The sequence below is a fragment of the Pseudophryne corroboree genome, chromosome 11, assembly GCF_028390025.1.
Source record: "Pseudophryne corroboree isolate aPseCor3 chromosome 11, aPseCor3.hap2, whole genome shotgun sequence".
Lineage (NCBI taxonomy): Eukaryota > Metazoa > Chordata > Amphibia > Anura > Myobatrachidae > Pseudophryne > Pseudophryne corroboree.
In genome coordinates, this window is record NC_086454.1 from 47,773,261 (window position 1) to 47,791,775 (window position 18,515).

General features: G+C 44.9%; 1 protein-coding gene across 7 annotated transcripts in view; it reads right to left on the minus strand.

Annotated features, from left to right (window-relative positions):
- The window catches only part of CTTN (cortactin), a 43,346-nt gene that overhangs the window by 18,253 nt on the left and 6,578 nt on the right, over nt 1–18,515 (minus strand). For 2 of the 7 annotated variants that reach the window (XM_063944122.1, XM_063944121.1), the window contains exons 2-9: nt 13,718–13,798; nt 13,268–13,341; nt 10,288–10,417; nt 6,776–6,886; nt 6,129–6,183; nt 3,913–4,023; nt 2,760–2,870; nt 1,784–1,894 (exon numbers count right to left, since the gene is read on the minus strand). In XM_063944122.1, coding sequence (XP_063800192.1) covers nt 1,784–1,894; nt 2,760–2,870; nt 3,913–4,023; nt 6,129–6,183; nt 6,776–6,886; nt 10,288–10,417; nt 13,268–13,341; nt 13,718–13,798 — 784 coding nt within the window. Of the gene's footprint in view, nt 1–1,783; nt 1,895–2,759; nt 2,871–3,912; nt 4,024–6,128; nt 6,184–6,775; nt 6,887–10,287; nt 10,418–13,267; nt 13,342–13,717; nt 13,799–18,515 lie in introns of those variants that run through there. The other 5 variants (XM_063944125.1, XM_063944123.1, XM_063944124.1 and 2 more) reach the window with 4 other exon arrangements.

Sequence of the window (18,515 nt, forward strand, 5' to 3'; positions counted from 1 at the left end):
CAGCAGGGGGTTGGGGTTAGGGTTGGGCTCTAGGGGGTTAGAGTTAGGGGTTGGGCATACTCATCACTGCAAGCGCTGCTGGATCCGCTGAAAGTCATCATCAGATGTCTGCAGACATCGTTGGAGACGCTAGACCACCAGGGAATTTTTCGTTGACATTTTAATCATGTCTACATTTTATATGTGCAGATGATTAACGTCGACCTGGCAAAATAATTGTTTCCCCGAAAAAGGATTTACCCGATAGCAATCTACCTAGCAAAAAGTTGCAGTTTTCTAGATAAATGAATTGTTCAAAAATATACTGCCATCTTTAGCTAAAGAAACATCATATTAAGAACTCAATTCAATTAGGAGCAACTATGCTGTGCCTGTGAGTATATAACAGTACTTATGGTACCGCCGGGACTTGTGGTCCACGGCTCCATGCACAAAAATCCATAAGTCTGGGACGAGATTGGGCCGCGAGGGGGGAGAGTTCCGCTGCTGTAGCCGGTGACTGTACATCGCTGCAACAGCAACTTGCTCATCTCACTCCTAATTGAATTGACCCCCAAGTCAAAATTTAGGAGCTACAGAAAATTAAAGAGTTAGTTTTTTTATTCTTTTAACAAGGTACCATTTTTAGATTTCTTCCATCTGCAGGTTGTAAAACGCAGCAAATCAATGTAGCAATGCCGGTATCAGGAGAGAGCATGTCTAACGAAAAATATAACATATAACCAGCGCTCAAAGAATAAAATTGTAACAGGTGTTTTAAATAAAACAATTATAACAGGTTTAATATATACACATAAATAAATCAAATATATAAAACATTCATGAAAAACCACAAATAGTTTCTCATATGGGCACAAGATACGCCAGTATTGTCGTAAACGAGTTCAAATCTGTCATTAGGGATTCTTTGGGCAATATGAAAAAGGTTAGGGACATCGAATCTTTAGGTGAATAGTTACCAATTTCCTTGCGGCTGTTGCAGAGTATTCCACCTAGCGAGGGTCCAGTATACACTACGGTCCTGCGCAAAAAGACTGGTGGTTCTCCCTCTATTAATGTCCACAGTGGCTGTAGCTGGAGTTTCCCAAAAACTTGTAGTAACTGCAAGGTGTCCCGCAGAGTGGTCTGGCAATGTCCAAGTCAGAGGCTGGCTCTCTAATGCGTTTCGCTGTCACTTGATAAAGCTGCCAAGCGACAGCGAAACGCGTAAAGATTCGATGTCCCTAATCTTTTTCATATTGCCCAGAGGATCCCCAATGACAGATTTGAACTCTATTACGACATTACTGGCGTATCTTGTGCCCATATGAGAAACTATTTGTGGCCTAGAGACTGGCATTGAGGCTCTTTTAGAATCTAGATTCATGAATGTTTTATATATTTGTCTGATTTATTATGTGTATATATTAAACATGTTATAACTGTTTTATTTAAAACACCTGTTACAATTTTATTCTTTGAGCGCTGTTTTGTTCTTCTATTTTTCATTTACATTGTGTTTGGGGGATTAACGATCTCCTGTTTGACAGCAGCTTAGAGAACCAGCTGGGTCAAAGCTCCTGATCTTCTATTAAGCAATTAATATATTTCTCTTTTGTCCTTGCAAGAGCATGTCTAACACCTGCTATGGTCTGAGGACTTCTATTCGCTTATCCAGAGCTACATACATGTATCCAGTATACGGCACAGCGCCTCACATATAAACAGTCATGAGTTCAGCATGTCCCTAACCACACCGGTGCGCCAGGGACGACGGGGAGGAGGGGCTGTACGCATACTGAACCTTTCTGGGATTCGTGCTTCTCGGTCTTCCCTTGATACTCAAACCCAACAGCGCTCTTGTCTACATTGTCTTTATCGACGCCGTATTTCCCACCAAAACCTTTGGAATAATCTAAAATTTTAAAAGAACATACATTTTAAATAAAACATTTCTTGGTTGAAAACCGCTGAGCAACGTTATAGTTTAATCCAGCGGTCAGTCATTAACAGATCAGACCCGATCGCTCAGGCACGCTGTCAAATCTGGCTGTGAGAACAGGATGAGAAGATGGATTGACCCATTTAGAAAACGAACATTAAACTGCGTTAACCTTCATCCTTAGTAGGTCAATCTGCAAATATGGCCCAATTGTTCACGCAGCTTTTTCCAAAAATTATACATTAAAAACACATCAAGCGTGTCATTCAACGGCTGCCAGATCATACTATACATACAGCTAATCGATAGAATAATAACTGGTGAAGTCACTGAAGCACAATATGGAAGAACTTCAGCAGCTCGTGATAGGCTGCTTTCTCATGGATATTAGCCCACCAATCAGCCGCCTCAGCCGGGCGCAGAGAAGGATGCTCCGTAAACTGCGCTCGGCTTCAGAAAGTGATGCAATTTTAAATGCAAACTTCTATTCATTATTTTACAGAGCAGACGGCCATCTGACGTCAGCATAAAATTCCCTGAAATTATTAAAACACAGTAATTCGCAAAAGTACCCAGCAATTAGACATAAAACGCAGAACGCAGCAAGTGCGGCTGAGAATCTTCTTGATAGTAGCACATTCTCTTTGCTTTCTGTGGTTATAATTTGCAGTTGTTTGTTCACATAACGAGACACCTGCAAAGCATTGTTCTAGTTCAATTGCTCCTTGACAGAAATACATTTTGCATAGAGGGTGATCCAGAAATAGCACCAAAACTGCATCTCCCCCACCTAATCCTACCGTGCTTAAGGAAAAAAAGTCTACTTTGAAATACAAACCTTTCTGGGACTCGTGTTTCTCCGTTTTTCCCTGGTAATCAAATCCAACAGCGCTCTTATCTACACGGTCTGCTTGCACGCCGTACTTCCCGCCAAAGCCAGTGGAATAATCTGTGGAGGAAGATCAGGAAAATAAAGTGTGAAATGGATGCATTCAAATTAGCTCCCATTTGTAGCAGACTCCTTATTCCAGCCGTAAAGCCTCAACTGTGCAGGGTGCCCCCGGCTCCCTTTCCCCGAGCGTGCAGCATAACCCCACCTGCATGTACAGTTTATTCCACCTACAATAGTTTTTACCAACCCTCCAAGCTCAGATGAGCGTTCGCTTACAAAGAATTGTTAAAACCGCTTGAAAACAACCTCCCACCAGATGTCATAGCAACGCTTAAAGCTAAAGCCATAAGACAATGGGGTCTTATTCATGAAGCAGTGAAAAGTATGGAGAAGTGAGACAGTGGAAAAGTTGCCCATGACAACCAATCAGCATTGAAGTAACATTTATAATTTACATACTATACAATTGTACGGAGCAGCTGATTGGTTGCCATGGGCAACTTATTCACAGGCTCACTTCTCCACTCTTTTCACTGCTTCATGAATAGACCTTCATGAAGGATGAGTGTCCAAATGTTCATCTAGCTGGTAACCTTCTGCTAACACTCAGAGAGAACCAGGTATCACTAACTTCTACGTAGCATGCTGTGGTACTGGCGACACTGTGAGAGGAACTCCGCCATCAGAGAACTCAACTGTCCAGGCAGATCTACTTACTGTATATACTGGTCACTCTTACATTATAACAGTGTATGCTCAGGTCTGTGCACTGAATATAGCAGTAATTATGGGCAAGGTAAACATACAAACCTGCCTAGACAATACAATGATCTGAAGGAGGACTTCCTGCTTTAAAGGCCGGCAGAGCAGGCCCAGGTAGTTTTACAAAAGTTAGAGAACGAGCAGAATTTGCAGTGTGCCCCTCAGGTTTGAGGCGATATTGCTTGTGCCCCAACTCCAAATTTTTAGCTCTGCTGATTGTTGTCTTGTGTACACGAGAGTACCCGGGAAGAAAAATGCCTTTCAGCTCCTGAAAGGGTTACAGGAGGCCGTTCCCGGCCGTAGGCGGACTGTCACAATACTCATTTTTGACACCAACCTTTCTGGGATTCATGCTTCTCAGTTTTGCCTTTGTAATCAAAGCCAACAGCACTTTTGTCCACGCGGTCAGCTTGAACTCCGTATTTGCCCCCGAAGCCGCTGGCGTAATCTGAAAGAGGTCATATTCCGTCCTGTTACTTGGACTGTTTTCAGAATCAAAAGTCTCCAACATCCTCTCAACTACCATTAAATCTTTAGAAGGCAGAGTGTACCGCTAAAACGCACATTCCAATAGTAACAGAAGGCATGAATTATAGCTGCACCCTCTCAGTGGTGTGGTCTCTATTACAGTCTATAGCATATAAATGCTATGTAGTCATATACAGATGCATCTTCATACACCGTCGCTTTAGTCGCAGCAAACAGCCCGTGTCTGCGCACCAGGTCCTGGTCAAATTGGCCGCACGTCTTTCTTGCTCAAAATACAAAAAGCTATTTTGCTAGGTTGCACTGATCAATTTAATATGCGACACTTTTTGTGCAAACAATTAGTTTGGTTATAAAGATACAGAGTTTGAGAAACCAAACATCCAGGAGATTACAGAAAGCCTGTTAAGGCCAGTACTCAACGGCAGATGTGGGGAGAGGTGTCCTGAGTGAACCGCTCCGCACACATCTCTCCCCCCGCTCAGCACAGCGCGATGTGAGCTGAGCGTGCGGGGGGAGACGGGGGGGCCACTCATTTCACTCAGCGGGTGAAGTGAGTGACCTGCTAGATTGGCCTGCATGCAGGCCAATCTAGCACCAGCGATAGCGATGCACGGGGCTACGCATCGCTATCGCTGTGAGGGGTACACACGGAGTGATCGCTGCTTAAAATCTAAGCAATCTAGTCAGACGGTATCCGGACTCCAGGTCGACGCCAATTGGTCGACACACCTTAAGTCGACATGGAAAGAGGTCGACATGGAAAGAGGTCGACATGCGTTTTTCACATTTTTTATTTTTTTTTGGAACCTTTTCATACGTAACGTTCCACGTGGACCACGATTGGAACGGTAATCTGTGCCGAGCGAAGCGGAGCGAAGGCACCATGCCCGAAGCATGGCGAGCCATGCGAGGAGACAAGGTGCACTAATTGGGGTTCCCGGTCACTCTACGAAGAAAACACCAAAAAAACATAAAAAAAAACTCATGTCGACCCTTTTCCATGTCGACCTTGTTCCTGTCGACCTTTTGTCCATGTCGACATAAGGTGTGTCGACCAATTGGCATCGACCTAAGGTGTGTCGACATTTTTGTTGTCGACCTGGAGTCCCCGACCCTAAGAGACAAAAGAGTGTCTGGCGGAGGAGAGGGAAATTTGGGTGCCATCAGCATATAGGGATTAACTGGAAGCCGAAGGAGCTGATAAGAACTTTAAAGGAGGAGGTGAAACGAAGAAGAAAAGAAGAAGAGGTACAAGAATAGCCCCTTTGGAGGAGATGGGGAGGTGGAGTCAGAGGAGGAAGGAATGATTCGTAGACAGCCACGGAGAGTGAAGGACTGGAGCGTCTGAAGGAACAGCAGAGGATGGTCCACGGTACAAAAGGCTGTTAGGTACAGGAGGAGGAAGAGGAGATAGAACTGGATTTTAAAGAAAGTATATCATATTAGTAACCTTCATGTAGACGGTTTCTGAGGAATGGACAGACTGGAAACCAGACTGAAGTGGGTTTAGGAGGTAGGGAGTGTGAGGCGTGGAAAGTGGTGCTATAGACAAGTCTCTCAATGGTCAAGGAGGTAAAAGAGGAGGGCGATAGTCTGCATCAAGAGAGGCTGTACTGATGATGGGTGTGATGAGAGCAAGCCTGAAAGAGGAGGGACGGATGAAGATGGTGAGTGAGGTTGGAGCAAGTGTATGAAGAGCAGCAGTTTCACATTGCTAATGCGTCCTGTTGGGAGACTTTGCTCCTTCCAGTCCCTTAATCTTATCTGGACGCTGCCACATGCAGCCGCACCCTTGTTAACACAGCTACATAAATGGGTAGATTACGGCCTTCCAAAAGATCAGCACCATTATATCCTGAAACAATCTGTGCTGCTTTTAGCAGTGTCATTGTTGGGTACAGGTTGTGTTATCTCCAACCACGTCAAAAGAAAAGTAAAGTACACACCGACAAACAGAAGATGGGGTGATAAGCAAAAATAGTGCCCAGTTTCTAGTGAAAGTAGTAATGACTGCACAACAAGACATCACACACACACACGTCTAACAGTCCTGCACACACTCACCTTTCTGTGATGCATGTTTTTCAGTCTTCCCTTGGTATTCGAAGCTCATAGCAGACTGTAGGTGGATCAACATAATTAGAATACATGCATTTAATTGTAAATTAATACTGAACAGCAAATAAATCAAAAATAAAATCTGTTTCTGTGACTGTTCCTTTATGTACAAGACTGGTGATGCAATTATTTACAGGACAGAGAGCAATCAGCAGAAAAGGATCACGCTTCTATAGGGAGGGGACTGCAGAGAGTGCGGCCTGTACAGAAGAGCACACACAAGACGTGTCTGCACCTCGCAGGCTTTCCCTACAGGCTCGGTGCTCTACGCTTTTCGTGACCGCCAGAGGGAAGCTTTGAAGATGCTCCTGCAGACACATTAAAGGGGAGTATTGAAGGAAGCAAACGTAGGCCCTTTGTAGGTGCTGCGAGAAGACTCGAGTCAGTTTGACTTTGAACTGAGTAGCGTGGATCGCAGAGAAGTATCTACACCATCAACCAGATCGCACAGGGCTGTAGTTTCCAAATCACTGGCATCTGTTAAGCACATTTGTCTACAGGCACATGGACCATTTTATATGGAGTTTAATATAAAATGGGCCAAGCGCCTGTAAGTAATATCTACTTCCCATGCATATATAGAGTTTCCTCACCTGATCCACTCGATCTGTCTGGACACCGAACTTCCCACCGAAGCCTTTCACCGAATCGGACTGCGAGCAGTGCTTGGACAGCTTTGCCTGATACTCATGTCCAACCGCAGACTAGGAGAACAGAGGAAGATATACGATTATCAATACCTAATATCAGTGGGCGGCAACACCTGCACAGGTACCGATCAGCAGCAGGACAGCTACAACTCTAGCCATGGGATGGGACTTGGCACAAGCCGAGGGGAAAGTGTCCGTGTTCTGTTGGCCAGATCAGCGCTGGAGCCAGAGATTGTTCCACCCACGGCTTCCCGTTTCTTGCACACAGACAGAGCTGCACACATCTGAGGGACGATTGGGCTCAGCGCTTCTTGGCTTGACATTGGCTCTGCGAGCTGGACCTTCATTGCCTGGCGGTCGCACCGCAGCCAGGCCAAGCCCAAATACCATTAACACTTTAACGCCCAGGGAACTCTGAATTTTGGAAGCATTAACCACTGTTTTGGAGTTTTTAACTAAACTGAATGACACCCACAGGAATTATACAGTATTTACTGGAAGCAGGCTAGCTAGGTGGCTCCGCCACAATGTGGCCTATTACACACTGCAAGCTACAAAATAAAATCAAGGAGCTGGACTCTGTATATTTTTTTAGCAAATATAACCGAATAAAACAAATCTGTATAGCTAGGCTTACCATAAAATCCCTTTAAGCCGGGACACTAATCAATTACACAGGTTCTGTGGCTGGCTGACTTCACCTGGTTTATCAGCCACAGAACCTGTGTAATCCATGAGCGTCCTGGTTTGAAGGGATGGTGCGGTAAGCCTATGTATAGCCCTAACTGCTAATAGTAACATTCACCCCAATTAAACGGTGGCATTCAATTGTCATATTTCAATGTGCTACATCAAACCTTACGCTTCCAAAAAGTAAAAAACAGTATCACGATGCATAAGCCCAACCTGTACTTGCAATTCAGTGCTGACAATTCTATAACACAAACCCATCACCCGCACACAGGGGGTCATTCCGAGTTGATCGCACGTAGCAACTTTTTGCAGCCCGTGCGATCAACTAGACGCCGCCTATGGGGGAGGGTATTTTTGTATAGCAAGGCTGCGAATGCTCGTACAGCTCTGCTATGCTAAAAAAGTTTTCTGTAGAACAAGACCGGGGTAAGAGTTACTTAGCCCGTGCGATGGATCCAGCGATGCAGGTCCCAGAAATTATGTCAGACATCCGCCCTCCAAACGCCTGGACACACGCGTTCGACGCACCACTCCCAGAAAACGGTCAGACGACGCCCCGGAACGCCTTCCTCCTGTCAATCTTCTTGCAATCTCGTTAGCGATCGCTTTCTTCGTTCTTGTTGTTGCCCAGCGATGGCTGTCGCTGGGCAACGACGCGCCTGCACATTGCGGCCGCCGCGCATGCGCAGAACTGAAAAACAGCAGCGTGTGAACGGGTCGGAATGACCCCCACAGTGGATACGTCTATTTTGTGGCCTGAACAAACAATTGTGAACACACAACCTGCCTGGTGTCTCAGTGACGGCAGCTATCCTTAGTAAGGTAGAAGGCTGCATATTCATAAATATCGGTACAGGTCTCTAAGTGGAGGCCTATACACTGCGCCATTTATTTGCGGGAGCTAAATAAAATGTCCGTTTAATAACCGGCAATCTTTTAAAAACAAAACTGTACTTTCACCTACGTGAACTATATGCCCCAAGGTATTTCATACCCCTCACCCACATTACAGGCAAAGTTCCCAATCCCTACCTGAATGGACGTTGTACAGAGCTACGGCTGTTTTAGTGCATACCAGGCTATGTACAGCAAAATAACATAGAAATATTACACTAGACCAGTATTTCTCAAACCTGGTCCTCGTGGAGTGCGTTTTAGAGGAATCCTCAGGAATAATTAGTATCACATGTACGGTCTATTGTGTTAGTGAATTAGCACACCTGTGCTCCAGATAGATGATTTGGAAAACATGAACTGTTAATGGGGGGATACACACTAGGCGATTTCAGCCTAAAAAATAAACGATAACATAAAATGTCGTCATCATTTATTTTTTAGACTTATATCGCCCGGTGTGTATGGGGGTAATAATATTGAATGATGCGTGCTCCTGCACATCGTTCAGCGATCACCAATATTGAGCCGACATGCAGCTCAACCCGTCAATGTCGGGCTGAGCTGCATGTTCAAGTATGCCGACGGTGATGTCACTGAACGTTATTGTTGAACGATAACGTTCGGTGTGTATGCACTATATCGTTGAACGTTATAGCACTCAATGATATAGTTGTTCATTGCTGGCATTCCAGAATCGGCTAGTGTGTACCCATCTTTAGGATTAGACGGGGACCAGGTTTGAGAAACGCTGCTCTAGACTGTCACTGCCCCCAATACCTGTTCCTCACCCCCTTTCATGTCACCATTTCACTTCTATAGAGCTACATACAGAGCTTCTGATATGTTTATTACTGACTAGTTAACAGCCCGTCAAAGTGACAGAACAACAATTGAACTGCTCTGTTGGGCACTATCTAGTAAACACCTGCGCGCAAAACACTTGAATTCCCCCCCCCATAGAGGTGAGGAGCAGTGTTATCCTTTTATTAGATAGGTTTACCCTTTACAATTTATATTCCCTACAACAACATACATACCACACATTAGGGCTAATTATGTTAAGAAGCAACTGGATGGCCCATAAACCGACATGAACATGGAGAGTACATACAAACTCTACACAGATGGCAATACAGTCAATTAAAAACATGACCTCAGTGCTGTGAGAAACAATGCTAACCACAGTGTCACAGTGGTGGAGAGAACTGGAGAGAGTCCACCTGACCAGCCCAGAATTGTTCCCACCTTGAAGGAATAGGAAAGGGCATAGTTGGATTTGGGTAGGAGGCAGATACAGATAGTAGAGGGTCCCATCAATTTTAAATTCTACAAACAGGACAGAAAGTCTGAAGAGGTTATACAAACATGCCACACAACGTCAATGGCTTCCTACCACACTCCAAATAACATAACGGTAGGCGGGTTGGCTTAATAAAAATTGGTAACACTTCGTATGGGTGTCCAAGTGTTAAGAAATATACAGCGATGCGGCATGTTGCGCGGTGTGTCAACGCTGAGACTACTCACAGCCGGCAATGGCTACACAATGGAGTAATCATCGGCTGCGAACAGTCGCAGCCTGGCACGCTATGCAGCAAGCCGTATTGCAGCAGGCTGCATTACAGCACAGATGAGCATGGCTACATCTGTAGATTGTAAGCTCCATGGGGCAGGGAATGAATATTCTCTGTAAAGCACTGCATTATGTATGCCCTAGATATATAACATAGGACATATCGTAAAATATCCCGATAATCTGGCTGCATCAATAGTCAAAAAACACAAATAACATTGTAAAAAAACACAACTCTTGGCACCGACCAATCCACTCAAACAGCTGCATTGCTAAGTATCTGCACCCTCACCTTATCCATCCGGTCATTCTCCACGCCAAACTTTCCTCCGTAGCCATGAGAAGCTTTGGGGCCACTCTGCAGTTCCTGTTCCTTTAGGCTCTGGTGTTCCTGAGACACATTCTCTCTCAATGTGTGGATACTGATAGACAGAGTCAGAGAGTTACTAAGGGTACTAATACCTCTCACCAGTGATAGGAATTTTCCAAGAGTCAGTGAGGACAACTAGGAACACAGAATCACCAGAGAACAAGTTATCAATTATCTACCATACAAAAAACCTTCATGCTAATGTCCAGTGGGGAACAATGGGGTATAGAGGCACAGCGCTGATGCTTAGGCACTCTAAAAACTCCCTCCAAAAGCTCTAGCTCCTCAAGTTGTAAGACCCATAGGCAGCCAGGACATCAAAAGGAAAAAAGCAGGAGTCAAGAACGAGAGAGAAGGGAAAACGAGGTTCTCAGTAACACTAGCAACGATGAGAATAGTGAACATAGACCAGACATAAGAACCAGAGCATAAAATTACTTATGTGATCCACCTATAGCAATTTAGACACTGGCCACTGCTCTTCTGGGCAAACAAGAGGACCAAGAGGTCACCCACCGTACACATATTACAAGTCCTATGGTCACAGGTCAACATGGATCTGTCCACACATCCAGAGAGTTAAGAGAAACCTCTTTTTCCAGTGACTTACCTGCAGTTTAAAGAAAGGATCACAATGATCTGATTACCATAGAACTTGGAGATGACCTTAGTTTTAAAAGATAGCTTAGTATCTTCATGAAAGAAGACCCAAACTGAAGTTAAGATGGGTTTAAAGGAGGCTCTAACTGTCCTGTTAATCGACTTAAGGGTGGCCAGAGTCCTGCTACTCCCCCTTAAGTTATTAGAGTTCTGTTTTGAAAGGTTGTTAGTCTTGAGATATTAGAGTTTCTACCTTATCCTCCCCAGGGAGAACTTAAAGCGACTGCAACCTGCACAAATTTACATTCAGGTTTGGTCTCATCTAAAAGTATCTTCCACCTGAGTAACCTTACACATGAATTCTTCGGATTCCCCGCTGTGAGGAATATTCAGTGTTGGTCAAACCAATCCTCTACACCAGACATTCCCACCCTCGGTCCTCAAGGCACATAAACAGTCCAGGTTTTAGTGCTATCCCTGCTTGAGCACAGGTGCCTTAATTAGTACCTGTTATTTTGATTTTACCATCTGTGCTGAAGCCTGGATATCACTAAAACCTGCACTATTAGGCTGCCCTGAGGGCAAGGGTTGGGAATGCCTGCTCAACACCCTTCTGTCGGGGTGTACAAGGTAACCTCAGGACTGAGACTTCAGCCACCTCAACTTCCTCCTGGAAAGAACACAGAGGCTGTTCCTTCCCAAGATTGAGCAATCCTTTCTGAGGAACCTGAACCAGATGTTGCACCAACCTCAGCAGTCCCTGAACCAAAGTTGGCTTGTCAGGCTTTGAGGGAGGGGACCAAAGTACTTTGGCGGAGAGCATTAGGGGATGAGTTCCCCAAAGATCCCACGGGAGAGGCGGAGGAGAGATGGTCTCTGTCTACGCTACAGACTTTTACCAGGCAGGCTATGCAACAACTGGTCCTCTGTAACTCTACAAATATGTCTCTTGGCGCTAATACAGTTTATTAGATAAATGCCCAGAAAAATAAATCTCCAATGATCTTAATTCATAATCAGCTGCAAACAGTGATAATATGCCTGTGTGCACATATAAAAAATCACCCCCTGTTACTACAGGAGATAACAAACCAATTACACTAATTCACTTTGCACTAATTCAGATAATTCAACGGCTGAAATGAGGAGATGAGTGCAGACACGTCTTTATATAATATTATTTTTTAATATAACATTTGCACTAAACAGTGCCAATTGCCCCACAAATTTAATATACCATTAAAACAAACTGTACTCAGTCAATTATACATCCTATCCTACTGCATATATTTCTCCAAATACTTAAAACACATATGTATATCAATTCTATGAATGGTAACTACTAATAGAGGTGGATCAATTATCTGAAGTCAAAACAGTGCACTGTTAAAAGAAAACCACGTTATCTTGTGGAAAAATAGGACATATTTGGACTGGAACCTTGCGTCCCTTAAACCCCACACGGAGGCTTAGTATTGTCCTGGTGCAGGTTTTCACAGATACTGAATAATGTTCATACGTTTACTGCTGTATGATGATTAAAGGCAGTCTTAATTACCACACCAATGTGTGTGTATACGCTCAATCAAGCCACCTGTATCCCCCAGAAAATAATAATTAAAAAAAATTAATCCAAAAGCAGCTACGAAAAACAGGTCCCAGTATTTACAGGTCACACACACACACACACACACACACACACACACACACACACACACACACACACACACACACACACACACACACACACACACACACACACACCACACTCTGTAGGGATATAGGGGGAGGAGAAAGAGCTTGCACTCGCGGAGGGAGTTTTAAAATGCCCAAGTTCCTGTTCTGGGCCTCCATACCCCAGTGCCCCACAAGGATGAAGCAGACATGTTGGATGCACATGATGGAGACATTTGTGCGACCGCTTTGTAATTAATAATTTTCTTCCATGTCTTCATGATATATGAGAGAGGAATATAGGTAAACTCTGCCACCAAATAACACAAATGTTGATGCCCAGTCAGTGCCCACAGTTAGCTGTAGCCATGTAAGAGTACTGAAGGAACCAAAGCAGGACCAGAGTGGACAGCTTACTCCTGAGTGAAGGGCCACAGTGTCTCCTAGTCAAGAGCAGGTGGTTATTTCCCCCCATGCACTGAACGGACAGCCGATATCACCGGTAACTAAGCACTGGAACTCTGTTGTGTTGCACAAATGGTGACAGTCCACAGGTAAGGTCCCCAGCACTGTAGCAATGGACAATAAATAGCACTGGAAGTGAGAATCCCCTTTAACAAGCACTCACTTGATGTGTTCCTGGTGACCGGACCCTTCCACCGTTTTCGCTCCCCATCTCTGCTCCTTCTCACTCAGATCATTCTATAAATAAAGTGTAAGATTTAGCCTCAGTGGAATCATGACGCAATATGTAGCCGACAATGGAAAGAGTTTAGAAGGACAGAACTCTATTTATGACAGCAATGAGGATCCGATCTCTTACGGCCACCACTAGCTTTGTGTTTCCTGCACTGGGGTTCTTATTACTCACGCCAGGCATGCATTATGCAATTATCTAGCCGATCTGCAGATTATCGGCTGATCAGGCCGATGATCGCCTAGTGGTAGCTGCGACCAACCACGAATTATCAGACATATTTTATGTGATAAAACATTGCAGCTAAATGGGTAGAATCATGCAGAATGGGGTCAGGGTAGGTCAGGCCCCCATTCCCCCCTTGCCGTTCCATAAACTTACAACAAAATCAGGGTCCGTCTCCCAGTCGTCTGTGTCATCTGCAGAGATGGAGAGAGAGTGTCCTACTGCCGCTTTCCACATCTGAAAGAGAAGATTCGGCATCAGCATCTAACATGTACAGAGAACAGTTCATACGACTGCCACGTGAAGATGCTTTTTGTTGTATGTTTTGTTTGTTATTATTATTAATTATTATTATAAGAATAAATCCATCTCTGAGTTTCAGGAAGCTTATGTCCCATCAGAACAGGCTGGATGTGACAAGACAGATGTTGTTGGACAGTGGTCTGCAGCCCGGGGGTTTGGGGTACACAAAAAAAAAAAAAAAAAAAAAATGATTACGGGGTTGCCTGGTGGCAAGTTTTTTTTTTTTTAAATAACCGGCAGAAGGGGATTAGTAAAAGGGGAAGGGGGGGAGGGCAGTCTAAAGGGCCGCATACACTTATACGGCTACATGTCGCAGGATCTCGCCCAAGATACATCGTATGCTATCCTTTTGCATACGATGTATCCTGGGCGATCCCAGCCATGCCCCCAGGTCGGACCCGATTGAATGTGCAGCACATTCAATCTAGAGGATCCAATCTGATGCTCACGGGAACGCGCATCTGAAACACCTTCAAAATGCCTGATTTCATCCGATATATCGGGCCGAATGCTCTAGTGTATGGGGCCCTTAAATTTTTACCTCGTGATACTGAGCCTTTCACCCAGACGGAGATCCCTAAAGGATTCCGTTACACTTCTGAGTGTTACCTGTTATCTTGCATTAAATTTTCCTGGACGATTTTAAGTATTGAGGGTACAAATAACACGTACGCTCGCAATGGGGGGGGGGGGGGGTGTTCCAGGTGAACAAAAAGGTTGAGAAACGTCATGAGATCGTGCCGAATGACATATTAATATTTCTGGGCGCTACCATTTTCTCTGGACCCAACTCACACTTGATTGGATAGAACCTTTAGTGTTGATCCTACCTATGTGATGCCACTTTAAATAATGTAAAAAAAACCAAAAACCTTAAAGTGCACCCACCACCTACAAACAGCCATTCTCAGGGCTAGATTACTGCATTAGCATCACTAATACACAGAATAGCTTAATTTAGGAAAAACGCAACAGAATGACCTAAAATCTAAGATCCGTAGCCCTAATACAGCAGCTTTCACTGGAAACCGTTATAAATGTTCCCGATTAATTGGCCGACAGTGGGAGTGGTCAGTATTTTGCTTAGATAATGAGGTAAGGCAGCCGGCTAGTCTTTAACAATAAGATGGACTCAGGCTTCTGTTACTGTCCTGTATGTAGCTCTCCTGATACACTGTACAACCACCGCCTATGCCAGGGAGAACACAGCAACGCGATACAGTTATCACGTACTGGCCAGGAAACACATGACTTGCTACTTATCATGAATGTACAACAGCTTCCAGCAGACACTGGTAGAGCAGGATTTTCTTGTACCCGCACAGGAGATAACGATGCAGAAAGCACACATGTATATAGTGATATGGATATTCACTACAGGCTGCGCAGTTTATAGACCGACAGCAAAGCCATTAAAATGCTGGAGCAATGTGCTGTGAGCTACAAAGGTCTTTACATACGATCAATGCTGCTCCAATAGCTGCATTCCACTGTGGCTCTGTCAGTCAGTAAATTACTCCGGGCAGCCGAAGCCACCTCTCCCGTCTTTACTCCATGGGCCCAATTCAGATTGGATTGCTGTTGTGCGAATTCGCCAGGCGGCCGATTATCGAACAACTGCGTATGCATCATAGTGCGCATGCGCAAGGCCAAACTGCAAAAAAAATAAAGTTACTTTTTTTGATCGCTAGGCGTACACAGGCCGATTGATAGGAAGTGGGTGTTTGGGGGTGGTAACTGGCCGTTTTCTGGGAGGGTCAGGAAAAACGCAGGCGTTCCTAAGGGTTTTCAGGGAGGGTGTGTGATGTCAGCTCCGTCACCGATCAGCCTGATTCTATCGCACCGTAGGAGTAAGTCCTGGGCTACGCAGACTGGAAAAATAATTTGCAGGCGAGTGATTTGCGAATGGATTTGCAGCTGACCGGTGTACACAGACTTGCACAGGGCAGGTTTTCACTCTGTCTGGTCAGCGACTGATTGCAAACCTCTGCAAATTCACAGAGGATCGATCAGGTCTGAATTAGGCCACATGTCCGAATCCATACCCAAAAGCTGTAGCTAGTTATGATCTATCCAGTCCCTACATCATCGCTAGGTGTGCTCCTATGTATGAATCTACCAAACTGCATTTCTGAAGGGCAAGCCGTCAGTCACACTCTGCTTACTGATATACAGAGGTACTTCCCTCTTACAGTGACCCACAATCTACACATAGGGGAAACACCAAACCAGCATGCAGACTATTAGATTGCTAGAAATCTGCCACGTCGATGAGTTACTTTGGGGACTGATAGGACGTATTCTCATGAACGCAAGCTGTACTCACAAAATGCTTCTGCGTGGGACACCTTTACCATGGCACACGTGATAGAGCATGATGGACATTTTCAGATAAACACTTCAAAGCCCCTTGTCCCCCCTCATTAGACTGTTTCCTCAAAGTACAAACAGAGCATGGGAACCGCTTAGCAACAGCAATCGAGGATGAGAAGATGTGCAGAGAGAGTTAGATTTGGGTGTGGCGAGTTCAATCTGCAATCTAAATTGCAGTGTAACAATAAAGCAGCCAGTATTTACCCTGCACAAAAACAAAATAACACACCCAAATCTAAAGGGGGGTACACACGGAGAGATCCGTGCTTAAAATCTAAGCAATCTTGCTAGATTGCTTAGATTTTAAGCACGGATCTGCCGTGTGTATGCCCTCCAGCGATAGCGATGCGCGGCCCCGCGCATCGCTATCGCCGATGCTAGATTGAGCTGCATGCAGGCTCAATCTAGCGGGTCGCTCACTTCACCGTTGTGTGAAGTGAGCGGCCCCCCGACGGCTTTCCCCCTCGCTCAGCACATCGCGCTGTGCTGAGCGGGGTGAGAGATGTGTGCTGAGCGGTCTGTGTTAAGATCGTTCAGCACACATCTCTCCCGTGAGTACCCCCCTTAACTCTCTCTGCAAATGTTATATCTGCCCCCCCCTGCAGTGCACATGGTTTTGCCCAACTGCTAAAAAATTTCCTGCTGCGATCAACTTGGAATTACCCCCATTGGTGGATGCAGGTTCAAGCACAACCACAGGATGCTAAATTACAGTGCATCCGGAAAGTATTCACAGCGCTTCAGTTTTTCCACATTTTGTTACGTTACAGCCTTGTTCCAAAATGAATAAATTCTTTTCCCTCAAAATTCTACACACAATACCCCTTAAAGACAATGTGAAAAAAAGTTTTTTTTGAGATTTTTCCAAATTTATTACAAATAAAAAACAAGAAATCCCATGTACTTAAGTATTCACAACCTTTGCTCAATACTTTGTTGATGCACCTTTGGCAACAATTACAGCCTCAAGTCTTTTTGAATATGATGCCACAAGCTTGGCACATCTATCTTTGGGCAGTTTCAGCCAGTCCTCTTTGCAGCACCTCTCAAGCTCCATCAGGTTGGATGGGAAGCGTCGGTACACAGCCATTTTCAGATCTCTCCAGAGATGTTTAAATCGGATTCAAGTCTGGGCTCTGGCTGGGCCACTCAAGGACATACCCAGAGTTGTCCTGAAGCCACTCCTTTGATATCTTGGCTGTGTGCTTAGGGTCGTTGTCCTGCTGAAAGATGAACCGTCGCCTCAATCTGAGGTCAAGAGCGCTCTGGAGCAGGTTTTTATCCAGGATCTCTCTGTACATGGCTGCATTCATCTTTCCCTCTATCCTGACTAATCTCCCAGTTCCTGCCGCTGGAAATCATCCCCACAGCTTGATACTGCCACCACCATGCTTCACTGTAGGGATGGTATTGGCCTGGTGATGAGTGGTGCCTGGTTTCCTCCAAACATGACGCCAGGCATTCACGCCAAAGAGTTCAATCTTTGACTCATCAGACCAGAGTATTTTGTTTCTCATGGTCTGAGAGTCCTTCCGGTGCATTTTGGCAAACTCCAGAACGGAGTGCCATGTGCTTTTTACTAAGGAGTGGCTTCCGTCTGGCAACTCTACCATACAGGCCTGATTGGAGGATTGCTGCAGAGATGGTTGTCCTTCTGGAAGGTTCTCCTCTCTCCACAGAGGAATGCTGTAGCTCTGACAGAGTGACCATCGGGTTCTTGGTCACCTACCTGACTAGGGTCTTTGTCCCCCTATCGCTCAGTTTATACGGCCGGCCAGCTCTAGGAAGAGTTTTGGTGGTTCCGAACTTCTTCCATTTACGGATGATGGAGGCCACTGTGCTCATTAGGACCTTCAAAGCAGCAGGTATTTTTATGTACCCTTCCTCAGATTTGTGCCTCGAGACAATCCTGTCTCCGAGGTTTACAGATAACTCCTTTGACTTCATGCTTGGTTTGTGCTCAGACATGCACTGTCAAGTGTGGGACCTTATATAGATAGGTGTGTGCCTTTCCAAATCATGTCCAATCAACTGAATTTACCACAGATGGACTCCAATTAAGCTGTAGGAACATCTCAACGATGATCAGTGGAAACATGATGCACCTGAGCTCAATTTTGAGCTTCATGGCAAAGGCTGTGAACACTTATGTACATGTGATTTCTTAGTTTTTTTTAAAAATAAATTCACAAAGGACTCAAAAAATCTTTATTCACGTTGTCATCATGGGGTATTGTGTGTAGAATTTTGAGGGGGAAAAAAAAAGAATTTATTCCAT